The 19,011-nt window shown below is 51.8% G+C and overlaps 1 protein-coding gene and 1 long non-coding RNA gene across 2 annotated transcripts; one reads left to right on the top strand and one right to left on the bottom strand.

Moving 5' to 3' along the window:
* Positions 1 to 1,480: 1,480 nt before the first annotated feature.
* PDZK1IP1 (PDZK1 interacting protein 1) lies at positions 1,481 to 8,604 on the bottom strand. The gene is made up of 4 exons (XM_061451314.1): positions 8,431 to 8,604; positions 4,637 to 4,745; positions 2,555 to 2,653; positions 1,481 to 2,061 (listed from the first exon to the last, which is right to left on the bottom strand). The coding sequence occupies exons 1-4, from the start codon at positions 8,495 to 8,497 to the stop codon at positions 1,989 to 1,991; spliced, it is 348 nt and encodes a 115-aa protein (XP_061307298.1). The 5' UTR covers positions 8,498 to 8,604; the 3' UTR covers positions 1,481 to 1,988.
* A 648-nt stretch (positions 8,605 to 9,252) lies between these two features.
* LOC133268356 (uncharacterized) lies at positions 9,253 to 16,053 on the top strand. Its single transcript, XR_009743055.1, has 2 exons — positions 9,253 to 10,922; positions 15,522 to 16,053. It is a non-coding gene; the product is annotated as an uncharacterized LOC133268356 (long non-coding RNA).
* The last annotated feature ends 2,958 nt before the right edge of the window (positions 16,054 to 19,011 follow it).

The following is a 19,011-nucleotide window of genomic DNA, read 5'->3' as shown; positions in this document are numbered from 1 at the left end:
ACCAGGATCCAGCTCCCTGTTCCACCGCAGAGGGATCCCAGCAGTGGGAAGTGGCCTGAGCTCCCCACCAGGACTGCTGCGTCTTCGCTTCAGGGAATACCCATCAGGTTTCAGCGCTGTAGCTGAACAGCGTGTTTTACTGCACCATGTGGAAAGTGTAGGGAAGAAGCATGCTCCCTCCACCATGCTGGGCAGCACCTTCTTCAGCACGGCCTTGGGCTTTTAAGGTCACTGGCAATGCAGAGAATAGCCCTTGCAGCAGGAAAGCTCCTTCAGGATGGAAAACCACAGAGCAGGAGCTGTGCTAGTGAGAGGCAAAGAGGTACTTTCAGCCCCAACACTCTCCCTGCCTGCTTCTGGCATTGCTGCCTGCAAATGGGTCTGCAAAGCACACCCTGCACAGAGGCCACAGCTCCTCCCAGATCCAAACCCATCACAGCCGCTGTTTCAGAGCAGGTCTAACACCTCTCTATGCCTCAATACTCAAGAGAAAGTGAAAGCAAGAGGTAGCTCCCGCCACCACCTCCTCCTCCTTTGTGTTTGCACAGCCCCAAAACCACGCAGTTCCCCCCCAAACCCAGAGGCTGCCAAAAACGCCCCTCTTATAAACCTCCATCCCATCCATCCCAATCCTGCTCCACCTGCAGTCCCTGCACTGCCCTTGACTGCAAAGCTCCTTATCCTTTTCCTTGTTGTTCAAGGGGAAGACTCTGCACACTGATGTCTCAGGGACGGCCAAGGCATTAAAGGTCTTTCATTTCAACCTGCAAACATTGTGGCATGGGAACACTCATTGCTCCCATGGTGGCCTCAGCACTGTCCCCACACAGCAAAACATGGAGCCTGGTTAATGAACAGCCTGGGAGGAGCAGGTGGCACCATGTCCAGCAGCCCATGGGAGAACCAGCACTGTCCAGAGCAGTCCCCAGGCACATCCTGGCAACAGCAGTGATTGCCATTCACAGCTATGGGAATGCTCCCCAGGAATGGCTGTAGGCCTCTGCCCTATGGCTGGTGGGAGTCAGGGATTACTGGCTTTCACCTGCTAAGCAGCACTGGGAAGTGCTGGATTGGTGCCATGCCTCAGTTTCCCCACCTGGCAAGTGGAGGGGATGATGCTCACCCCCCCTGTATGGCCCTTTGTGGCTCTGGGGAGATCTAAATCCTGAGCAAGAAAAATGTTCCACTTTTTTCTCTTCCCTCCTGATGCACAGACACACAGAGAATTGCTCCTGGCTTCATCCAAGTGAGGAAATAAGAGATGGAGCCTACTCGGGAGGGATCATAGGCAAAGATGTGGATGCTGACCCCTAAGCATCCTTCCAACCCCCAGAACAATGCCTTCCCTCACACCACCTTCCCTCACACCCCCTTCCCCAGTGTCCTTACCTTCCCAAACTGCCCTGAAGGCTGGGAATGCCTTTGGATGAGATGCCAGAAAGTCCTTTGGATGATTAGCAAAACGACCCTCTTTGCTGTCCTGTGGGCAACAATTCTCTTTATTGTTCACAGGGAAGATATGTACAGGGGAGAAGGTTTGCTCTGACACTCAAATGCATGGAGTAGGGCCCTAAAAAGGACGGTGAAAGGGGAAGAAGAGAGCAGGTTTTGCATCAGCAGCTCCCTGGCGGGCAGCTGGGAGGTCCCAGGCACCCAGCAAGACCTCTCCATGCCTGGAGCAGGTCAGTACCCCTTTGGGACCAGGGACATCAACGTCACTAACCATGTGTGGTGACTGCCCAGCAGGAGAGGTGGCACCCCAGACCTCTCCTAGGGACCAATGTCCATGTGGACACCAGCCCCTAGGGCAGAAGAGCACATTCTGTGCGTGGGAAGGGAAAAGATCAAGAGATGATGATGCTGTGGAGAGGCTGGGAGCAACACACACGTATGGGGGATGCCAGTGCAGAGGGTCCCTGCGAAATGCCCATCGCGACAGCAGGAAGCAAAGTGAGGGGAGGAAGGAGCATGGCCAGCCAGGGCAGATGCTACATAGCAGTGGTGATCACCCTCTCCTCAGGCTCCACGTTGTTCTCGTAGGCATGCTGGCTCTCTTTGGACCTGTGTTGGAGGGAGAAGCAACAGCACTTAGCTCACTGGAGCAAGACCAGCCTCCCTGAAGCCTTGCTGGTGCTGACCACGCATTGAGCAGGGGTAAGGTGGGAAGGCAGGAGGGGAGCCAAGCACAGGGTGGGAATTGCTGTGATTTCTAGTACGGGCTATTTTGGCAGTCAACATCTGCATCGTGACCTGTGGCCACTTTTGGTGGTTTCTGCTGTTTGAAAAGCATGATGTAGGGTAAGAAAAATGCAGTGTAGCAGGTTTCATGGTGGTGGATGGGCCATGGGGCTAAGCTGCAGGAATAGGAGAGACTGAGGATACTCCCTCACTGGCTTCTCCTTGGTGCCTAGAGAGGATAAAAGCCCCCCAAGTCAAGTGAATGGAGCACGCAAAACCCTGAGTGGGAGAGACTATAGCTCTGCACGTCTGAGCTGTCCCTGGGGTGGTGGAACAGAGCCTGAGCGCCATGGGGAGGACATCTGAGCAAGTTCACCTGAAGTCAGCCGCAGCACTTATGTATTTCCCTTCGTGGCCATTGGACATGACAGGATCCAGCTTGTCCTCAACGCTTACCACCCTCTCGACGTTTTCCCTGGAGGGAGAGAAGAGGGCAGCTGAGATAGAGCAATGGAGGGGCTGTGCCCAGGAGCAGCTCACAATGGTGATGGAAGAGAGGAAGGGACTGCTCCAACACAGGAGGATAAGGGACCTGGATGCTTGATCCTGCCTTGAACACCCAGCTCAGCCCCTTTCCCAGTAGGATATGGGCGAGGAGAGATGTCCTCACGGCAGGTTTGCAGGGGCCATTCCGGATGCTGAGTGCCAGCCCCTGTCTCTGGAGCTGGTGCCCAGCATTGGGCCAGCAGTCAGCAAACCTCATTTGTCAATACATAGGATTGTTTTGTCCCGCTAACTGGTTTTTCCAGTCTTCTTCTATGTAATCTGTTGCAAAATAGTCCCAGACAGGCCCCAGCTGAGGGAAATGCTGAGGTTCTGCCAGTGTCACAGCCTGGGAGGACGTGCACGCCCATGCATACAAAGCCAAGCTGCCTTCTTTCAGATGCGACTATGGATCGCTCACAGAAGGAATCACGGGGCAGGGACTGGGTGTTTAACCTCAGCCAGAGCCTAAAAGCTGACCTCTGGAGCGAGCCAAATGGTGCTGGGGCAGTTGATCAGAGGGTGGGCGCAGGTCCACCCCGTGTGCACATCCCTGCCTCCTCAGCCCTTGCCCAAAGGTGATTCCAGAGGTTTTTCCTAGGAACAGACTGGCATAAACAAGCAGGGCCTTGAGCTGATAGCGACTGTCACAGTGGCAGCAGGGAGCTGGCAGTGCTCCAGGCTGCTGAGCCTCACTGTCAGCTCTTCTGAAGAGACCAGGTTAATTAAAACGAGCCACTGTGCCCCCTCAAGCCCTCCTCAGCATCCTCTGCCTATGGGCTGGGAAGAGGCAGCTGGGCACAGGCAGAGGTAGGAAACACTATCCCACTATCCCTGCCTCCAACTTCATGGGCTGCGAACTCCTCCACTTTGGGGACAAAAGTTCTTCTTTGGAAAAGACTGCAGTTGCAAATCAGACCATAGGAAAAAAAAAAATATATATATATATATTTTCAATGTATATTTATATATAATGCAATTTGTATATATATGTATGTGTAGAATATGTACATATAATGCATAATTGTACCTATACAGTGCATAATGCAGTGTGTGTGTTTATGTGTACATACACTGCATTCTGCATTGGACCTGAATGCATCTCAAAGGGCTCCCTTTAAATGCATCTGGGACAGAAGCCAGCCTGTTGAGCATTGGGATACACCCCAAGTCCCCACCTCCTTGGCCTGGGGAGACTGCAGAGATGTGCAGATACAAGAAGACTCCATCACCTTTGGCTGCAAAGCCCAAAGTGCCTGTGCTGGGGCAGAGGTACTGGGAACCTGGCTATGGGGTCAGGACTTCACCCCCCTGTTGACTTTGGGCTCAGGTTCAAGACCAAGTTGCTGCAGCTTAGCCTGGGTCAGCGGAGCAGCAACAGCAGCAAAGCAGTGGTTTTGCTTGGCTGGCAGCAGGAAAGAGGTAGCTGGTCCCAGAGAGCCTTTTTCTGATGAACAAGGCCACCTCATTTGTGCTGTGGGCTCTGGGTGAAGAGCACTGCCACAACTTGACTACCTCCCTCTTGTCCCAGCTTCTCTGAGTGCCTTCTAAAAACTTGGCTCAGTTTGCTTTGCAAATGAAGCTTCTGGGGGCTTGTTTTCCTGTGGATATAAGGCAGCTGTGAACTGCCCCCCCAGATCCATAGGAAACCAGGCTCAGGCCTGCCCCAGGACACACATGCCCATGTAAAACATGCATCTTTCTCACACAGCTTGCTCCTGGCAATGAGTAACAGAGAGCATAGGCCAGGACAGGGAGAAAAGGACAGAGAGAGCAGGACAGGGAGTCGTTGCCCTCCCCACCCAGCTCCCAGGGCAGTGATCACGGTGTTCCCACCCCTGGCATGAGGACGGAGGCAGATAGAAGTGACCTGTGCAGAGGCAACTACACCCAACCAAAGGGCTCCCACACTTACACTTTCTCCTTACACCAGAACTTATTGACCACGAAAGCGATGGCCACCAGGACTAGAAACACAACCACTGCAATGACACCCTGCAACCATGGCTGGAGATTGCCCCGTGCTGCAGGGAAAAGGAGAATATGTGTTAGAAATACATCCTCAGTCTTCATCTGCCAAGCTTCTTCCACCCAGCTTCAGCAATGTGCAGCCAAGAGCTTGGTCCTGCAAAGCTGAACAGAACATGTTGCTGTTACTCCAGGCAGACTTACCTGAGTGATAGCAATGAAATAAAGTACAAATAACAACAGTTATTTGAACAGAAAACAACAGTTTTGCTGGCCTTTGTGTGTGGAGCATGGTGCCTTGAAGCTTTGTATATATATACATATATGTATGCAGTGGGGTGCAGATGACTCTGCAATGGGGGATGCAAAGGGCTAGGGGACAGGGAGGGAGGGAGGGAAGGAGGATGTTTCCCCGAAGTGGCAGGAGAAAGAAGGCAGACGGACTTCAGCAAGCTTTATTCTCCATCCCCAGATCCCACAGACGTCATTCCCAGGTTGTTTTCCAAATACTGCCTGCTATAAAACAAGGACCTCATGACAGGGATAGTGCAAAACACAAAACTCTCCCAGCAAATGGTTGCCAGCATGGATTTCAGTAAAACACACCATTCAACAAGTTTCCAGAGCAGCAAACTGATTTATGACGGGAAATTGAAGGCTGAAGCATTCAGAGCAACAGCCTCCAAGTGCAAAGGCCAGGCAGGGCTGGCGGGGGGCCAGGCTGCAGCAGGGGGAGGCAGCGGGTGGCCAGGAGCTGGCTGCAGCATCCCTGGCCCCCCCTGGGTTGGGATGGAAGAGCAGGTTCTTTCTGTAGCCAGACCTAAGCAGTAATCCAGCCATGGATGGGAAGGGTGCAAAACATATTCCTGGATGCGTGAGGAACTTGGGGACAGAAGGATGAGAAGATGAAACCTTGTCCCAGTCCTTGCTGGGATGACTGTGCCTTGCCTCCCACTGGCTTTTGGGCAGCAGAGAACTCAGACTTAGTCAAACCCATCTTTAAGTGCTATTACATCAGGAGACTTTGTTCACACACACACATCCCTTTGGGGTTTCAATACTATATATTCAGGCACAGCTTTACCTCTTTCTGCTGACTGAAACGCCAGCCCTTGCACATAAATGAAGTCACTCCGTGCAGGCAGGTGGAAGATGCTACCTGCCAGCCTCAGCATCAGCCTCGGACCATATGGACCCAACCCTGACACCAGCACCCATGAGGCTGAGCACATTGGTACTTCATTCTTGACATGGGAGCGTTACGCTACCTGAACACTTCATCTGTCTCATGGGAGACAAATGAAACAAACCTCTGCTGTAAACAGTTAATAAACTTTACTAGCAGCAATAAAGGTGGGCTGTGTGCTCTGCACGTGAAAAGTCCCTGTAGGCAGCCAGCTCCACTGCTGACAGCCCTCATCTTCCTCTGCTTTTGGGGAGGGGGGAACATTTACTGCAAATGCCTTTCATTTATAAAAACAAACCAAAACACCACAAAGAAAAGCTCCTTCCTCCTCTTGGAAATGCAATCAGCTTGAGGCTGACTCACCTCCTGTGCCAGTCCGGAAAGTGGTGGCACCCCTGGTAAGCGGTTGTAAGAGTAGCACCAAACAGCATCCTTCAGCCCCAACACTTCCCCACAGGGACACTTGCCATGTTTACTGCAAGGTCCCGGGGCCAAAACTCAGCAGGAGGAACTCAGGTGGAAATTCCCACTTGTATCAGTGCGTTTTGGATGAAATCCCATTATACCAGCAGGCTGCTGGTGGCCATACAAGGGGTGGTGGCAGTGATGAAGAGCAGGGTTTGGTCCCATCCTGCCATACATCGTAAGCAGGGATGCTTGTGCCCCTGCTGCCCACCATCGGCTGGGTGCAGCCCCAACACACCTATTGCCTCCAGGCTGAGCTTTGGCCTGTTTTGCTTCCTCCCTCGCTCTGCCCTTGGCTGTTATCTCAGCCACATTTATTTGTTAGTTGCAGTTAATTTTTCCTGCCGGAGCCAGAGTTTCCAGCCTAAGCCTAGGAGGGGATGGCTAGGTCCAGCATTCAGTGAGGTTTCTGCTTGGGTTAAGGGAGTTCAAGGTCAACCGGGGAATGAAGTCAGCGATGACTGAAATTGCCAAATTTGCATCTCATGATCTTTGAACAAAGGAGGCGAGAAGATCAGTGGTAGGAAGCATCCTCCTGGCAGCCAGGCTCAGGAGGTACTCCATGTTTGTGCAAGCAAAACCCCACTCAGGAGCTGTTTCCAGCCATATTTCCAAGCATCCAAAGCCAAAAGGTGAATTACCGAACCAAAATCAAGTGGTTCTGGCTTTAAGAGACCCTGTAGAGACCAGTTGCAAGGGGAGATGATGGATAATGAAGATGAGGATAGCAGGGGAAACAGTAAACGTCTCTGCCCATGGACATGGAGAACTTCCATGGGCATAACAGAGGAGGAGGCAAGAACTTGATAGCATCTTCTATCCAGGGAGTGAATATATGGATCACAGCCCCGGGGGACACTGCCTGGCTGGAGCCCCACCAGAGCATGCCTTGCTGCCCTGCCAGGAGGAATGGCCAAAAGGATGAGTCTTACCTGTGGAAATGGGACTGTGCTCCTGGAAAAGTGCTTTACCAGAGATGTTCCTCCTGGTGCAGCCTGTCCCTTGGGCTCTGCCACCTCCTCTCTGTTTTGCCCCATGGTAATGACAGGGTTTTCCTGCCCAAACAAGATCTCCTAAACCAGATTAAGCAACGTGGGATCTGCAACCCCGGCAGATGTGTGTGCACGCATCTGCAGCTACAAATGAGACCGAGGGAAGTGCCGATGACAGTATAAGCCCTTGCCCGTGTTGCAAGTCCATTTCTGTCCTCAGCAGCTGGCTTGAAGACATAGATCTGCTTTTTGATACTGAGTGCTTGGAAAGCATCTGCTAGCCCATGTTATCCACTTGAGGAAGCTGTGTCAGGCTCTGCAGCCTCATTAAAGGCTTTTCCCCCCCACCTCTTTCGAGGCAACAGCAAAACGTTCAATCCTGCTGACAGCGGAGACCCCAGACTGTTAAATCCTCAGCAAGTCGGTAAACAAACACAGGAAGAGCGGTCAGGGCTGGAACATCAGGAGGAGAAAGGGGGAGGGAATTTTCCAGGACTTTGGCAGCACGGGATGAGTTTTAATTACAGCTCATTATTTCTGGCGTTAGACAAATCCTTCCATGGATTTTGTAAAAGTAATGCCCTGGCCATAGGAAGTTTCTCTAAGTCTTTAGGAAGGGAACGGGAGGGCAGTTTGCAAAGGAAAATATTTGCCCCCTCACCTCGGCAATGATCAGAATTACAGATTAACAGGAAAACCTGAGAGCTCAGGGAGCGACCCAGGGACAAGGGGACAAGTAAGAAAGGAGACAAAAAGAGCCTGAAGAAAACGGATTACTCATCCTGGTGCACCGTAAATCAAAGCTGCTTTGTCTCCACGTAATCATGTGAGATAAACCTCAGACAGCGGCTTCAGCCTTTGGCAAAACAGGTAGAAAGTCTCCATTGCCCCAGCTCCGGCAGCACCTCCTAACCCACCAAACACCCTCCCATCCCCATTTCCCGCTGATGTGAAGCCAGAGCTAAAGCTGGGATGTTTCTCCTCTTCCCAAGAGGCTCCTTCTCAGTTGTCCCTTGTCCCCAGAGCCATCCCGCCTCCCGGGACTCCGCACACCTTCCTGCCTCAGTTTCCCCATGAGGTCCGTTCCCCTGCACTCACCTTGCTGGCAGCAGGCAGGCTCCGGGAGCAGCCCCAGGAGGATGAGGAGCAGGCAGCGGGCAGGCATGGCGGCAGGCAGGGCCTCGAGCTCTCGGAGGGAGCAGCGGAACGCGGCCGCTCCTGCGTTTGGGCACGCCGCCCTCCCACTGCGATGAGCGCTTGGTCAATTATCAAACGCATTAACGAGGGAGGCCGATGCTCACACCTGGGTATTCAAATCCGACTGCGGGGAAAAGGGGTGGAAGGAGGTGCCTCTGTCTGGCTCCCGTAGAAGGGGAATCTGGGGCACGGTGACTTGAACGTGACAGTCCCCTTAGGGCGTGGAAGGGGACTCAGGTGCAAGATATTTGCATCCACCCAGGAGGAAGAAGTGACGCCCAGATGGATAAATCTCTCCCCCAGCGCTTGGGGAATGTGGCTGGACAGGACCTGGGTGTCCCCCAAGCCCTCCATCCCCGCAGCAGAAGAGGGGTCCAGCAATGCCCCAGCTCTGACATCCCTCCCCATCCCACAGGACCCCATGTCCTGAGGGTACAGGGAGCTGCCCGGCACAGTTCCCACTCTCTTCCTTGCTGTTTCCTGTTCAGTAAGTGTCATTAATAACCAAACAAAACACATTTGTAGCTTTAAAACATCCATTTAATAAACCAGACTTGATGCCAAGTGTTGCCTCCCATGCCTTGTTGAATGGAGAGACTGTTAAACAGATTAAACATAGCATTCATTTCATTGAGCCTTCAGGGCTGTTCCCAAAATTTCTTTCACATCAAAAGAGGCAGAAACCCCCAAAGACCTGCAGCAGATGGCAAAGCTGACCCTTCACATCAGCAGCACCGATTCTGTGGGATGGGGAACGTTGCACGTCCCGAGTTAAGCAGCTTTCCAGCCTGTGCCAGGTTTGGATGGCTGACAAACCCACCCTGCAGGAAGAATACAAGCTATTGGCTTCACAGCTACACAGCTTCACTTACTTCTGAAGGAAATGTTAAACCTGTGAACCAGTGGTCGCTCTTCTCTTGCTGTGTTGTAGCATCTCTGTAAGCCATCACAGAGCATCCCTGTCAGCAGCATCTGAGCTCCCAGGCTTTGGGTCTGGTGGTCCTGTCCTCAGACCCCATCTGAGTGTTTGTATTCCCCTATGGGCACCTGGAACACACCCATGGTCAGGAACATGCAGCACCCTCAGGAATACATACCCACGGGTGCAGGATTGCCCTCCTTTATCCCTCCTCTTTCCCCTGGATCTACAATAATGTAATTTGTCCTAAAAAACAAGCCAGAGCTGGTTCGAAATGCACTGAAGGCCAGTTCCCAGCTCTCTCCCAAATCCCTTTCCATGGCCAAATCCCCACCTGCAACATGGGATAATCCCATTCCCAACACTGCTAGGTTTTGTTTATGAACTCCCTGAGACAGAGACTCTCTCACTGCACCCCTCAAGGAAGTGGCATGACAGGGACCTGCCCATAATAAGGCCCTGTAAAAGCAATGTGATTTTGTTAAAGAGAAACAGGAATGGCTTGCAAAGAAATAAAAATAAGAGTGAACTTTGGGTTCCTTTGACTTGCTTCCACATAATCTCTTTGGGAAAGCACACAGAGCTTGCACTCTTTGCTGCCTGCTTGTTGCTTGTCTCTTAGCAAAAGGCCATCAAAAAACCTAGCTTTTTGGAGCAGAAGGCTTTATCAGCAGATCAGAAGCCCTAGAGCAGTCCTGCTGCTGCCCTTGGGAAATTCAAGGTCTGAGGCATCTCTCTGCCATTGCTATCTACACCCCAGTCATGCCTGGGGCTGCAGCAAGTTGCTCACAGGGTCCCTTTTGGTCCTCCTCTGCACGTACCCCAGGTTGTCTTTTCACCTCAGGGCTCTGCTCAGCCCTGCTCCAGGGACCCTGGGTTGATTTTTCCAAGGATAGGGATGTCTTAAGGATCCACTTGTATCCTATCATGTGCTGGGGGAACAGGACATGACAGACCAGACCCTGAGATGGAGTCAGGGATGCTGTGCCTTCCAGAGAGGGGTCTTGCTGTGAGCTCCTTCCTGAGGAGCAAATATCTCTTTACCGTTGCACATTCCCACCTTTACCCCAAATGTATGGGAATGTAATTATTTAATTGTCTGGGCTTGCTGATGAAGACAGAGAATTTCTCCTTTGCTTATCTCAAAGCTCCCCTGTGCTTCAATGCACCTTCTTTAGCCCCCCGGCAGCTATTAGGAAGGCATGTGCTCTTGTGACCATGGCATTTGCCTGCTTGCATACCCTGGGTCTGGCCTAGGAGGGGGATGAGAAATAGCAAGTCACTGCAATGGCAGCAGCCTTGTTTCAGGGGCAAAGTCTGAAATTTTGGCAAATAATTTGCCATCCACCTTCTGCTTTTGCCATTCTGGCTGCAGTTTGGGACCCGCGGGGATAAGAAGCTTTGTGTTTCTGCTGCAGCGTGCTGGCAATCTTGCCATGTCTCTCATCTAAGCCTTCAGAATCACCCAGATGTGGTGAGTCAAAGCCGTACAGGTCCATTTTAGAGGTGGAGGAAACTGAGGCACAGAGGGCAAATCTCCTTGGCAGCATTTAGTCAAACCCAAGTGGAGCCACAGGCAGCTCAGTTCTCTCCCAGGGACCCACGACCAGTTGCCTCCACAAGTCTTGCACAAAGCAGATCTTGCAATTTCAGGATTTACACTGATATCCTCCAAAAATTGGCATTTTTTTTCCCCCAAGAAATGTGTCATTTTTAGCCAAAATTAACATTGGCTCAAAGCAACATTCCTGAGCCTAAAATGTGTTCCTGGGTGATACAGCTCACAGTAGAGATGCCAGTTCCTCTTCGAAAAACATTGCAGGGCTCTGTGTTTTAATGGAGGTTATTCTTCTTTCTCCTTCACTTCCTTCCTTCCTTCCTCCTTCCTTCCCTCCTTCCTTCACTCCATCTCCTCCCCCTCTCTCAGAAAGAGCCATAAAAATGAAGCATATATATGAGAGCAAGACTGAACATTCCCTTTTGTATTTTTCCTAAGGAAAAAGAGTGGTGAATTTGTTGCATTTCAATAGCTGCTCCCAAAAGAAAAGGGAAAACAACAAAAAACCAAGCCCAACCACAAACACAATTTTTAATTGCTTGTTTCGTTTGACATTTGCCATCAAAACCAAATATTCTTTGCATGCCCAGAATTCCCTCATTTCGTATTGACACTGGCTTTCAAATTCTGCCTGGGATGGAGAGCCAGGAGCTATAGCCGCTGTGAAAAGGGCATTTTCTTGGCCTGGTGTGCCAAGATGTGGATAAACAGCACCAGAAAAAGGCAGCCCCTGCTCAGGCTTTTCATCCTTCACAGCTCTGTGCCCTGCTTCCCTTCTTTAAAAAGGCTTTTAAAGCAATGTATTTTGTTATTTACATGCTGATGAAAACCCTGGTTGCAATGGTGTGGCATTAGGGCATCACCCCACACCAGCCCCATCCTCCCTCTGTCAGCACAGGGTTCAACTGAGCCATTTGTTCCCCTCCTGCACACACACAGGGACAAGAAAAAGACATCTCTTGGCATTCTAATTGGACATTTTATTAGACCATACATGAGTCCCCCAGCAATGATGCTAATTGCAAGCCCTGAATAAGCAGCAGGGAAAAGAGGGTGACATGGTGATTGCCATGATCCCTCCTGGACCTTCATCAGGAGAGGATGTGGATTACCTCCTTCTCCTCCCAGGCAGCCTGGATGGGTCAGCCAAGGTCACTCCTGGCAGGACACTTGCTGGGAGCTGGTACCCGGCAGCTATCTGAGATGGAGCATCAGCATCAGGCACTAGGCATGCCCTTCATTGTCCCTCAAGATCTGCTCAATAGCATCACTGTGGCCCGTATGTATTTCATGGGACCCTCTGGATGATGCTTTTCACACCAGCTGGTTTTTGGCATGGATCTCTGGGCAGCATTCACACCGGACACTGTCTGTGCTGGAACCTGATGCTACCACTCTGTACATCTAAGGGCAGCAATGGGCTGTCTCCTCTATCCAGTTGCCCATTTGCACAGAGCTGCTAGGAGTTGTCCCCTCTGAGCACCTCTGCTCCTGGCTTCAATAGCTGCCATGGAGCTGACAGCATGTTCACATTAGCCTCAGGCCCTGCAACTTGGAAAATTAGGCTAAGAAAAGACCTACCTGATCTGTCACACCTTGTTCTGGGCTGGGAATAATCATAGAATCATAGAATAGGTAGGGTTGGAAAGGACCTTAACATAATCAAACCAAAAATTCCTGGAACAGGAAGAAAATCCACCTGCCTCTGGTCTGACTTATTGCTGGGGAATAAGCCTGCATCCGTGATTCCCCCTTGGCTTTCCCATCTGTTCAGAAGGCGTATTGCACCCCTAATCATCTCTGAGCACAGGGGAAAGTGCTGCTGCATTGCTGGAGTGGCAGATAACCAGGATCCCAGTACGTGATGCTCAGAAAGGGAGAAAGGAGCTGACTTCGCTGTGGATATTCCCTCCTGCCTGGTGCTATCGAATGGAATGAATAATTTACTATCCGATCATCTCTAATCTTCATCCCATAAAATCAGCAGCAAGCTGGGAGGGTTTTTGAAGCCTCCAGCTGCATTTGCTGATAAGACATGAGGCAGGAAAGATTGGAAGCCCATAAAAATGATAATCTCAGGCTTCAGTGTAACTTAGTGGAGGGGTTTTCTCCTGTCCCTTCATTAAGGATGGATTTCCTTAAATAACAACAAGCCTTCTCACGAGGAATCTCCCACCCAAGAAACGACTGCATTGTCGTTAGGAAATAGGAGTCCAAGAAGCCAGACTAAAGTAGCTGGAGCACAGGTTAGTGCAAGGGCCAAGGTTTTGAAGGGCAAATGGTACTTACCTTTACGGGGTGGGAGGAAAAGAGGGAGGATTGGAAATGATTTCTGAACACGGGGACAAGATTTAGGCACTGGGGCTTTGCCTCAGAGTCAGGCACCAGTGCCAGGTTAAGCTGCCTGCCACAAGCCTGACCAGGAGCTTGGCTATGAGACAAGCCCCATCATCCTCATCCTACACCTCCTTGGTGTGAAGAGAAACATCATGTTTCACTCCAGTCTGGCTTGGTACAGCATCCTCCCCTTCAGGCTCGAATTCAGCAAGTCTGCCTATTGCCTGGGAGGAGAAGGGAAAGCTAAAAACCCAACTCTTCAACCATATCCATGTGAATCTCAAACAGGACAGCCAAGAGAAGAAGCAGGAAAGAGTTAGCTGGCTTGTTGGGAGTGGACAGTTTCAGGAAATAATTATCCCAGATGCCAGAATAGAAGAAAATTGAAAGTGTAAACTATAATCAGATGTTAAGTTGCTTTTCTTCTGCTAATTGAAATAGTGTTTTCTCTGCTACCCACCACTCTACCCCTTTCAGATGCTAATCCCTATCAAACACGGACTTACAATTACAAATTCATAGGCATCTTTCCCAGGAGCAGAAATTGCTTTGCCCTGTAACCTCTAAGATGAGGTCTTAATAGGAATTCACGAGCAGTCGCTGGTAAAGCTTCATTAGCCAGAGAGAATAGACAAGGGCAAGTTGCAGTGCTCCCTAACCACTCTAGGGAAAAATTAATTTAAATTACTTTGTAAAGTAACAAGGCCAGATAATGTGTTTCCTTCTCGGATTATTGTTTTCCAACACTCTAATGTGCTCCTAGATTACTTTGCTCTGCTTGTGGTCTATGTTAAATTGTGGTTTATGGAGAGCAAAAGCCAATGGAAAGAGAAACACCTACCCCTTGGGCCAGAGGTGGATGAAGACAGGGTGAGGATTTGGCTGTTTCTTACTGGGTTGGGTTGCTCAGAGGCTGTTGGGGAGGCAAGAAGAGGCCACCTCCAGCATAACTTCCACACAGCCTAGAGGAGAAACCTGGAAATTGAAGGTGTTTCCCTGACTGAAAACTGGTCCAAGCCAATGGAAGGAGTCCTGATGATTTGAGGCAGCTCCAGATTTGTTTCCTGGAGCAATGCTGAGTACTCTGTTCCCAAGGGCTGGACAGGCAAGGGAAACCTCTTCCAGAAGCCACCATCCTTGAGCAAAGGTACAAGCGTGAGGCTGATTCCCAACCAGCTAAAACCTAAAATGCACTAAAGCATACTAAAACCTAAGCCTGAACCACCAGGACGGGGAGCTGGGATTTCACACCCCATCTCCAACCCTTACCGAGCCTCCTCAAAAGGAGCTATAATTCTCTTCCCCTGGCACCAGGCTGCATGCTCTTCATGCTGGGCTTACAATTCAGTGTGTTTTTACAGAGCTTTGCAGCGAGCCAAGAGAGGGGCCGCGGGAAGATGCAGTGATAAGGGCTTGGCAGAGGGGCTGAGACTGTTCCCAGCACCGTGGGCTTGCAGCCGGGCTTTGGTGGGTGCTGCCAGGGCCCAGAGTTATTAACCTGAGACTTGTCACACGGAATGGGCCAGCCTGGCTAAATCCTCAGGGGACACGAGCATCATTCAACGAAGAGACAAAGAGTTCAAAGGGCCTTTCGGCAGCAAACAGCGCTGATCATCTCTGCTGATTAAATAGGTTCCCAACTGATCGGGGAGTCCTAGGAGACCAGACTGAAGCTGGGAAGATTTATGGGGAGCTACCTAAATTGGAGAGGGAAGATATTGATTCTATTCCTGTCTTCTGAAGGGGATAGCTGGGAGGATGGGGGGGTGGGGTCAGAGCAAAGATAGGGCTGGAGAGAAATGCATTGAGACAGAGGGGTAGGTAGTTAAGTAGAGGGGATGAATGGATGGACAGACTCCCAGCCTATCTAATAAGTTTCTTGTCCCTGCTTGCTTGTGGGAAGACAAAAACCCCATGGCACCCAGACCTCCCTTCTGTCATTCTCCGTGCAAAACTGCAGCATTTCAAAATGGGATTGTAACCCCCAAAGATGAGGGTGTATGTCACCCCAGCTCCTGCAGTCACTTGAATTTCTTTCATCCCCATCAGCATCCCATTGCCCTCCAAGTCCTGACAAATTCTGGACCGCCTTTGCTGGAGGTGAGCCCTGTGTTTCAACAGCTCCAAGCACGATTAAGTGCTCCCTAGAGTCCTGCTTGCCCTTGTGTCTTGCAACAGGCAGGACTCAGCCTCCTGGAGAGCAGAAAAGCATCAGAGAAGGCCATGCCCCATGAGAAGGACACCACTGCATGACCCTCTGGGTCCCCAGTGGGTAGAGAAGAGCCTGACTGCAGTAGGAACCACCTGCTCAGCATCATCTGAAGAAGGTGTTTTCCTTCCTCCAGCCCCCACAGCCTTACTGGGTTAAAGGAAGGGCCCTGGGCAGAGCAAGGAGCACTCACAATATAGGAGATCAGCCTGAGCATCCTCGCACTGTGGGGTTCAACCTACCAGAATCATGCCAGTGGGCACCAACCCTATTTATTTCCATGCTCATCAGCAAAAGCAGCACATTTTCAGGTGGCATCTCTCTTCCTTCTCAGCACCAAAGCTTTTGCCTGGCATCCAAAGGGAAAAGAATAACGGGGCCATCAGCAGTGAGCAAAACGCATCTCATAACCTCCACTTCTTTTCAACGAGCTCCAGTTGTTGCTTTACAAGTGTACTCCAACCCCAGCAAGTGCCAAACAAAAGCTCCCCTCTCCTCCTCTGTGCCTTGTTAAACAGCCTTATTATTTCAGTGAGCTGCATCTGCTGGGTGGCAGCCGCGATTACCATAACACAGGGGCAGGATCTGGCCTGGATGCTTCACCCTCAATTCTGCAACATGCGAGAGCATTGGGCTGGATTTAAAATGAAATGAAAAATAAAGGGGGAAGGGGGAGGGAAATTCAATGTATGAAGTCACTTTTCTGGCTGCCACCCAAGCAAACAGATGCAGGTAATAGAGGAGATGGGGAAAATCACGTCATCTTCTGCTCTGAGCAGTGGATTCTGTTGTTTGGGAAGGGGGTGGGAGGGACGTGAAAGGCCAGAGGGATTTCATGCGAGTCCAAAGGGTGAAAGAGGCATTTCTCGGGGCACATTGGAGTTGGGGAAGCTTTTTAGGAGCTTTAACCCATTCCTGAAGCCTTGGAGGCTGCTGGCCCTAGCAGGATGCTGCAGCAGCCAAGCAAGTGCTGTGAGATGAGGTGAGGGAGCCAGGGCTCCTGTGGGAGGGATGACATGGATAGGAAAGGGCTGAGCAACATTGAGCTGTGCCATTGTGCCACAGCAGCTGAGATCAGGCTGCCCTCAAATCCAGCCCTGAATAGGTTTTGAGGACAAAAGGTGAAGACCCCTGAGAGATGCATTTGCCTGGGACTGGGGAGAAGAGGCTGTTTCCAGGAGTGGCTATTAATCAAAACTCAGTAAATAGCAGTGCATCGGCACAGCCACCAGCATTCCCACCAGGAAGAGTGAGACTTCACAGAGTCACCTCACCCCTGCCGAGGTCCTGGGGGATTCAGCAGCCTGTGCTCCCCTGGCAGAGCAAACAGGGAGCCAGTGACCACAGGCACAGAGCCCATTGCCTCCATGCACTGGGGAACAGGGATATATGGGGCAGCACTGAGATGTCCAGGGCCTGACTGAGCTGGGGGAGCACCAGCTGTCCTGAGCATTCTCTGTGCCTTCCCACCCACAAGTACCAAACTCTGCAGGAAAATAGCTGTGGTGTTCAAACAGAGAGATGTTAACATAATGATTAGGTCTATGGTAACTCCATGAAGACCTGGAGGGCTGATCAGTGTAGGGGGAAGAGTGGGAATGGAGTGGGAGAAAGGGAGAAAGGGTATGGATATGAGGAAGGGAAGGGAAAAGGGAAGAGGGAAGAGGAAAAACAAAAAAGGGAAAAGAGAAAAGAAGGGGGGAAAGGCCAGCCTTTAACATACATCATTTGTGAAGCCCCAAGAACACACTGAACCCTCTTACCAAATCCCATTTCCTCACCCCACCTCGGGGCCGCACTCGTGGGGGCCGCGGTGCGCCCTCTGGCGGCCTCGGGGGGTACTGTGGCCGAGGGGGGGACAGCGGGCGGGGATCGGGCCCCGCCGGCTCCGGCTCCGCCTGCTCCGCGCCGGCAGGAAGCGCTGGTGCTGCGGTCGGCTTTGATCTGTCGCTTATCGGCGACAAGGGGCTCCCCCAGACCCGCTCAAAGCAGGCGCTGGCCCGGAGGCGGCTGCTTCGGGAGTGCCCGCGGCCGCTGGGGCCAGTGGTGGGGCTCGGGGTGGGGAGGCCGCCGCGTGTGGGACCGTCCCGCCGGGGGCCCCGTTGGGCAGCGGCACTGTGAACGCATCGGTTGTGGGGTCCTGCGGGAGGCAGACCCAAGCGGCAAGGCAGTGTTGATGTTGGGGCAGCGTCACCTTTGGAGGGGACAACACTTGCTTCTGCTCACAGCACCCTTCTGCCAGCCCTGCCCCAGGGCTGCTGCTGGGGGTGGTTGTGGGAGCTTATCCCCAGCACCTGCATCCAGGCAGATAGAGCGGGGCAGCTGGAGGGTGGCCCCATGGAACAGGACAGGCAGCCCTCCCGCCCGATGCCTGCCGAGATAGGAGCAACGGCTGTCGCCTCTGGCACGCTGGGCAAGCTTCTGTCACCTTAGAAAACACCCTAGGAAAAGCATCCGGGGTGGGCTGGTGTTCTCTGACATAGAAGAAGGGAAAAGGCAGCTCAAGAGTTTGCTAGGATAAGGCAGGGAGCAGCTGGGGAGTGATTCCTGCTGATGCAACCAAAAGCAAAACCGCCCTGGTGTTTTCTACGATGAGGACCACCTGCAGGCAGCATGCAAGGTGCTGGGGACACGTATGTGTGAGCACATCATGGGCTTGGGTGGCTTGAAGACACACGCAGGACTGTGTGCTCACTTCCATCCAGATATGTGTGTTTAGGACTATGTCCTCAGCGGCACATCCATAGATGTGCCCACAGATCTGAGATGTACAAAAATGAGTTGTGAACGTGTTCATGCAGCATCCCACATGTGAGAACGCATGGACCATGCATTTGTGAGCAAGCCAGTGTGCACATTTGACTGTCATGGGCATGGACAGGTATTTGTGGGGTGGGAGAATGTCTGCGACTCCTTGTGCACACATGCTTCCCGGTCCCAACACCCGCAGTGACATGTTGCTAAGTGGCTCCAGCCACCCTCAGGCTACCCCCAGCTCCCATTTCAACACCATTCCCAGGCATGGAGTAGGCCGGGTGCTCAGAGAAGTGATGCTGCATTGCTGGATGGTTGCAAGAAACACGACTGGACGGGTGTTGATGTGTTTTATTTCAGCTCCAGCAGCCTGTGAAGGGACGTGTCACTGCTGGAGTGCAAGTGAAGTGCTTTGGAGATGGGACAGCTGCTGTAAAGCAGCTCCTTGCTTGCATGCCCTCCCAGGCAGCATTGCTTGGGCAGTGGTTGAGACCCTTAAGACATGCAGGAGGACCTTGCCTCTGGATTTGGTGCCTGTGGGCAAGCCTTGGGGAGGTAGGATGCTATTCTTGTCCCAAGGGCTGTGCTGCAGACAGTGATGGTGATGGAAGCAATCCTAGTCCCTTCACTGAGGCATGGCCAGCAATACCTCTGCAGTCAAAGGGGCTGGTGTTCCCTGCCACAGACACAGCGTGCACAGGGCAT

The sequence above is a fragment of the Pezoporus flaviventris genome, unplaced genomic scaffold (genome assembly GCF_033815535.1).
Source record: "Pezoporus flaviventris isolate CSIRO_AGI_PZ_B2104156 unplaced genomic scaffold, CSIRO_AGI_Pfla_v1 ptg000013l, whole genome shotgun sequence".
In the NCBI taxonomy this organism is placed as follows: Eukaryota; Metazoa; Chordata; class Aves; order Psittaciformes; family Psittacidae; genus Pezoporus; species Pezoporus flaviventris.
This window is presented reverse-complemented; position numbering and strand designations above follow the sequence as displayed.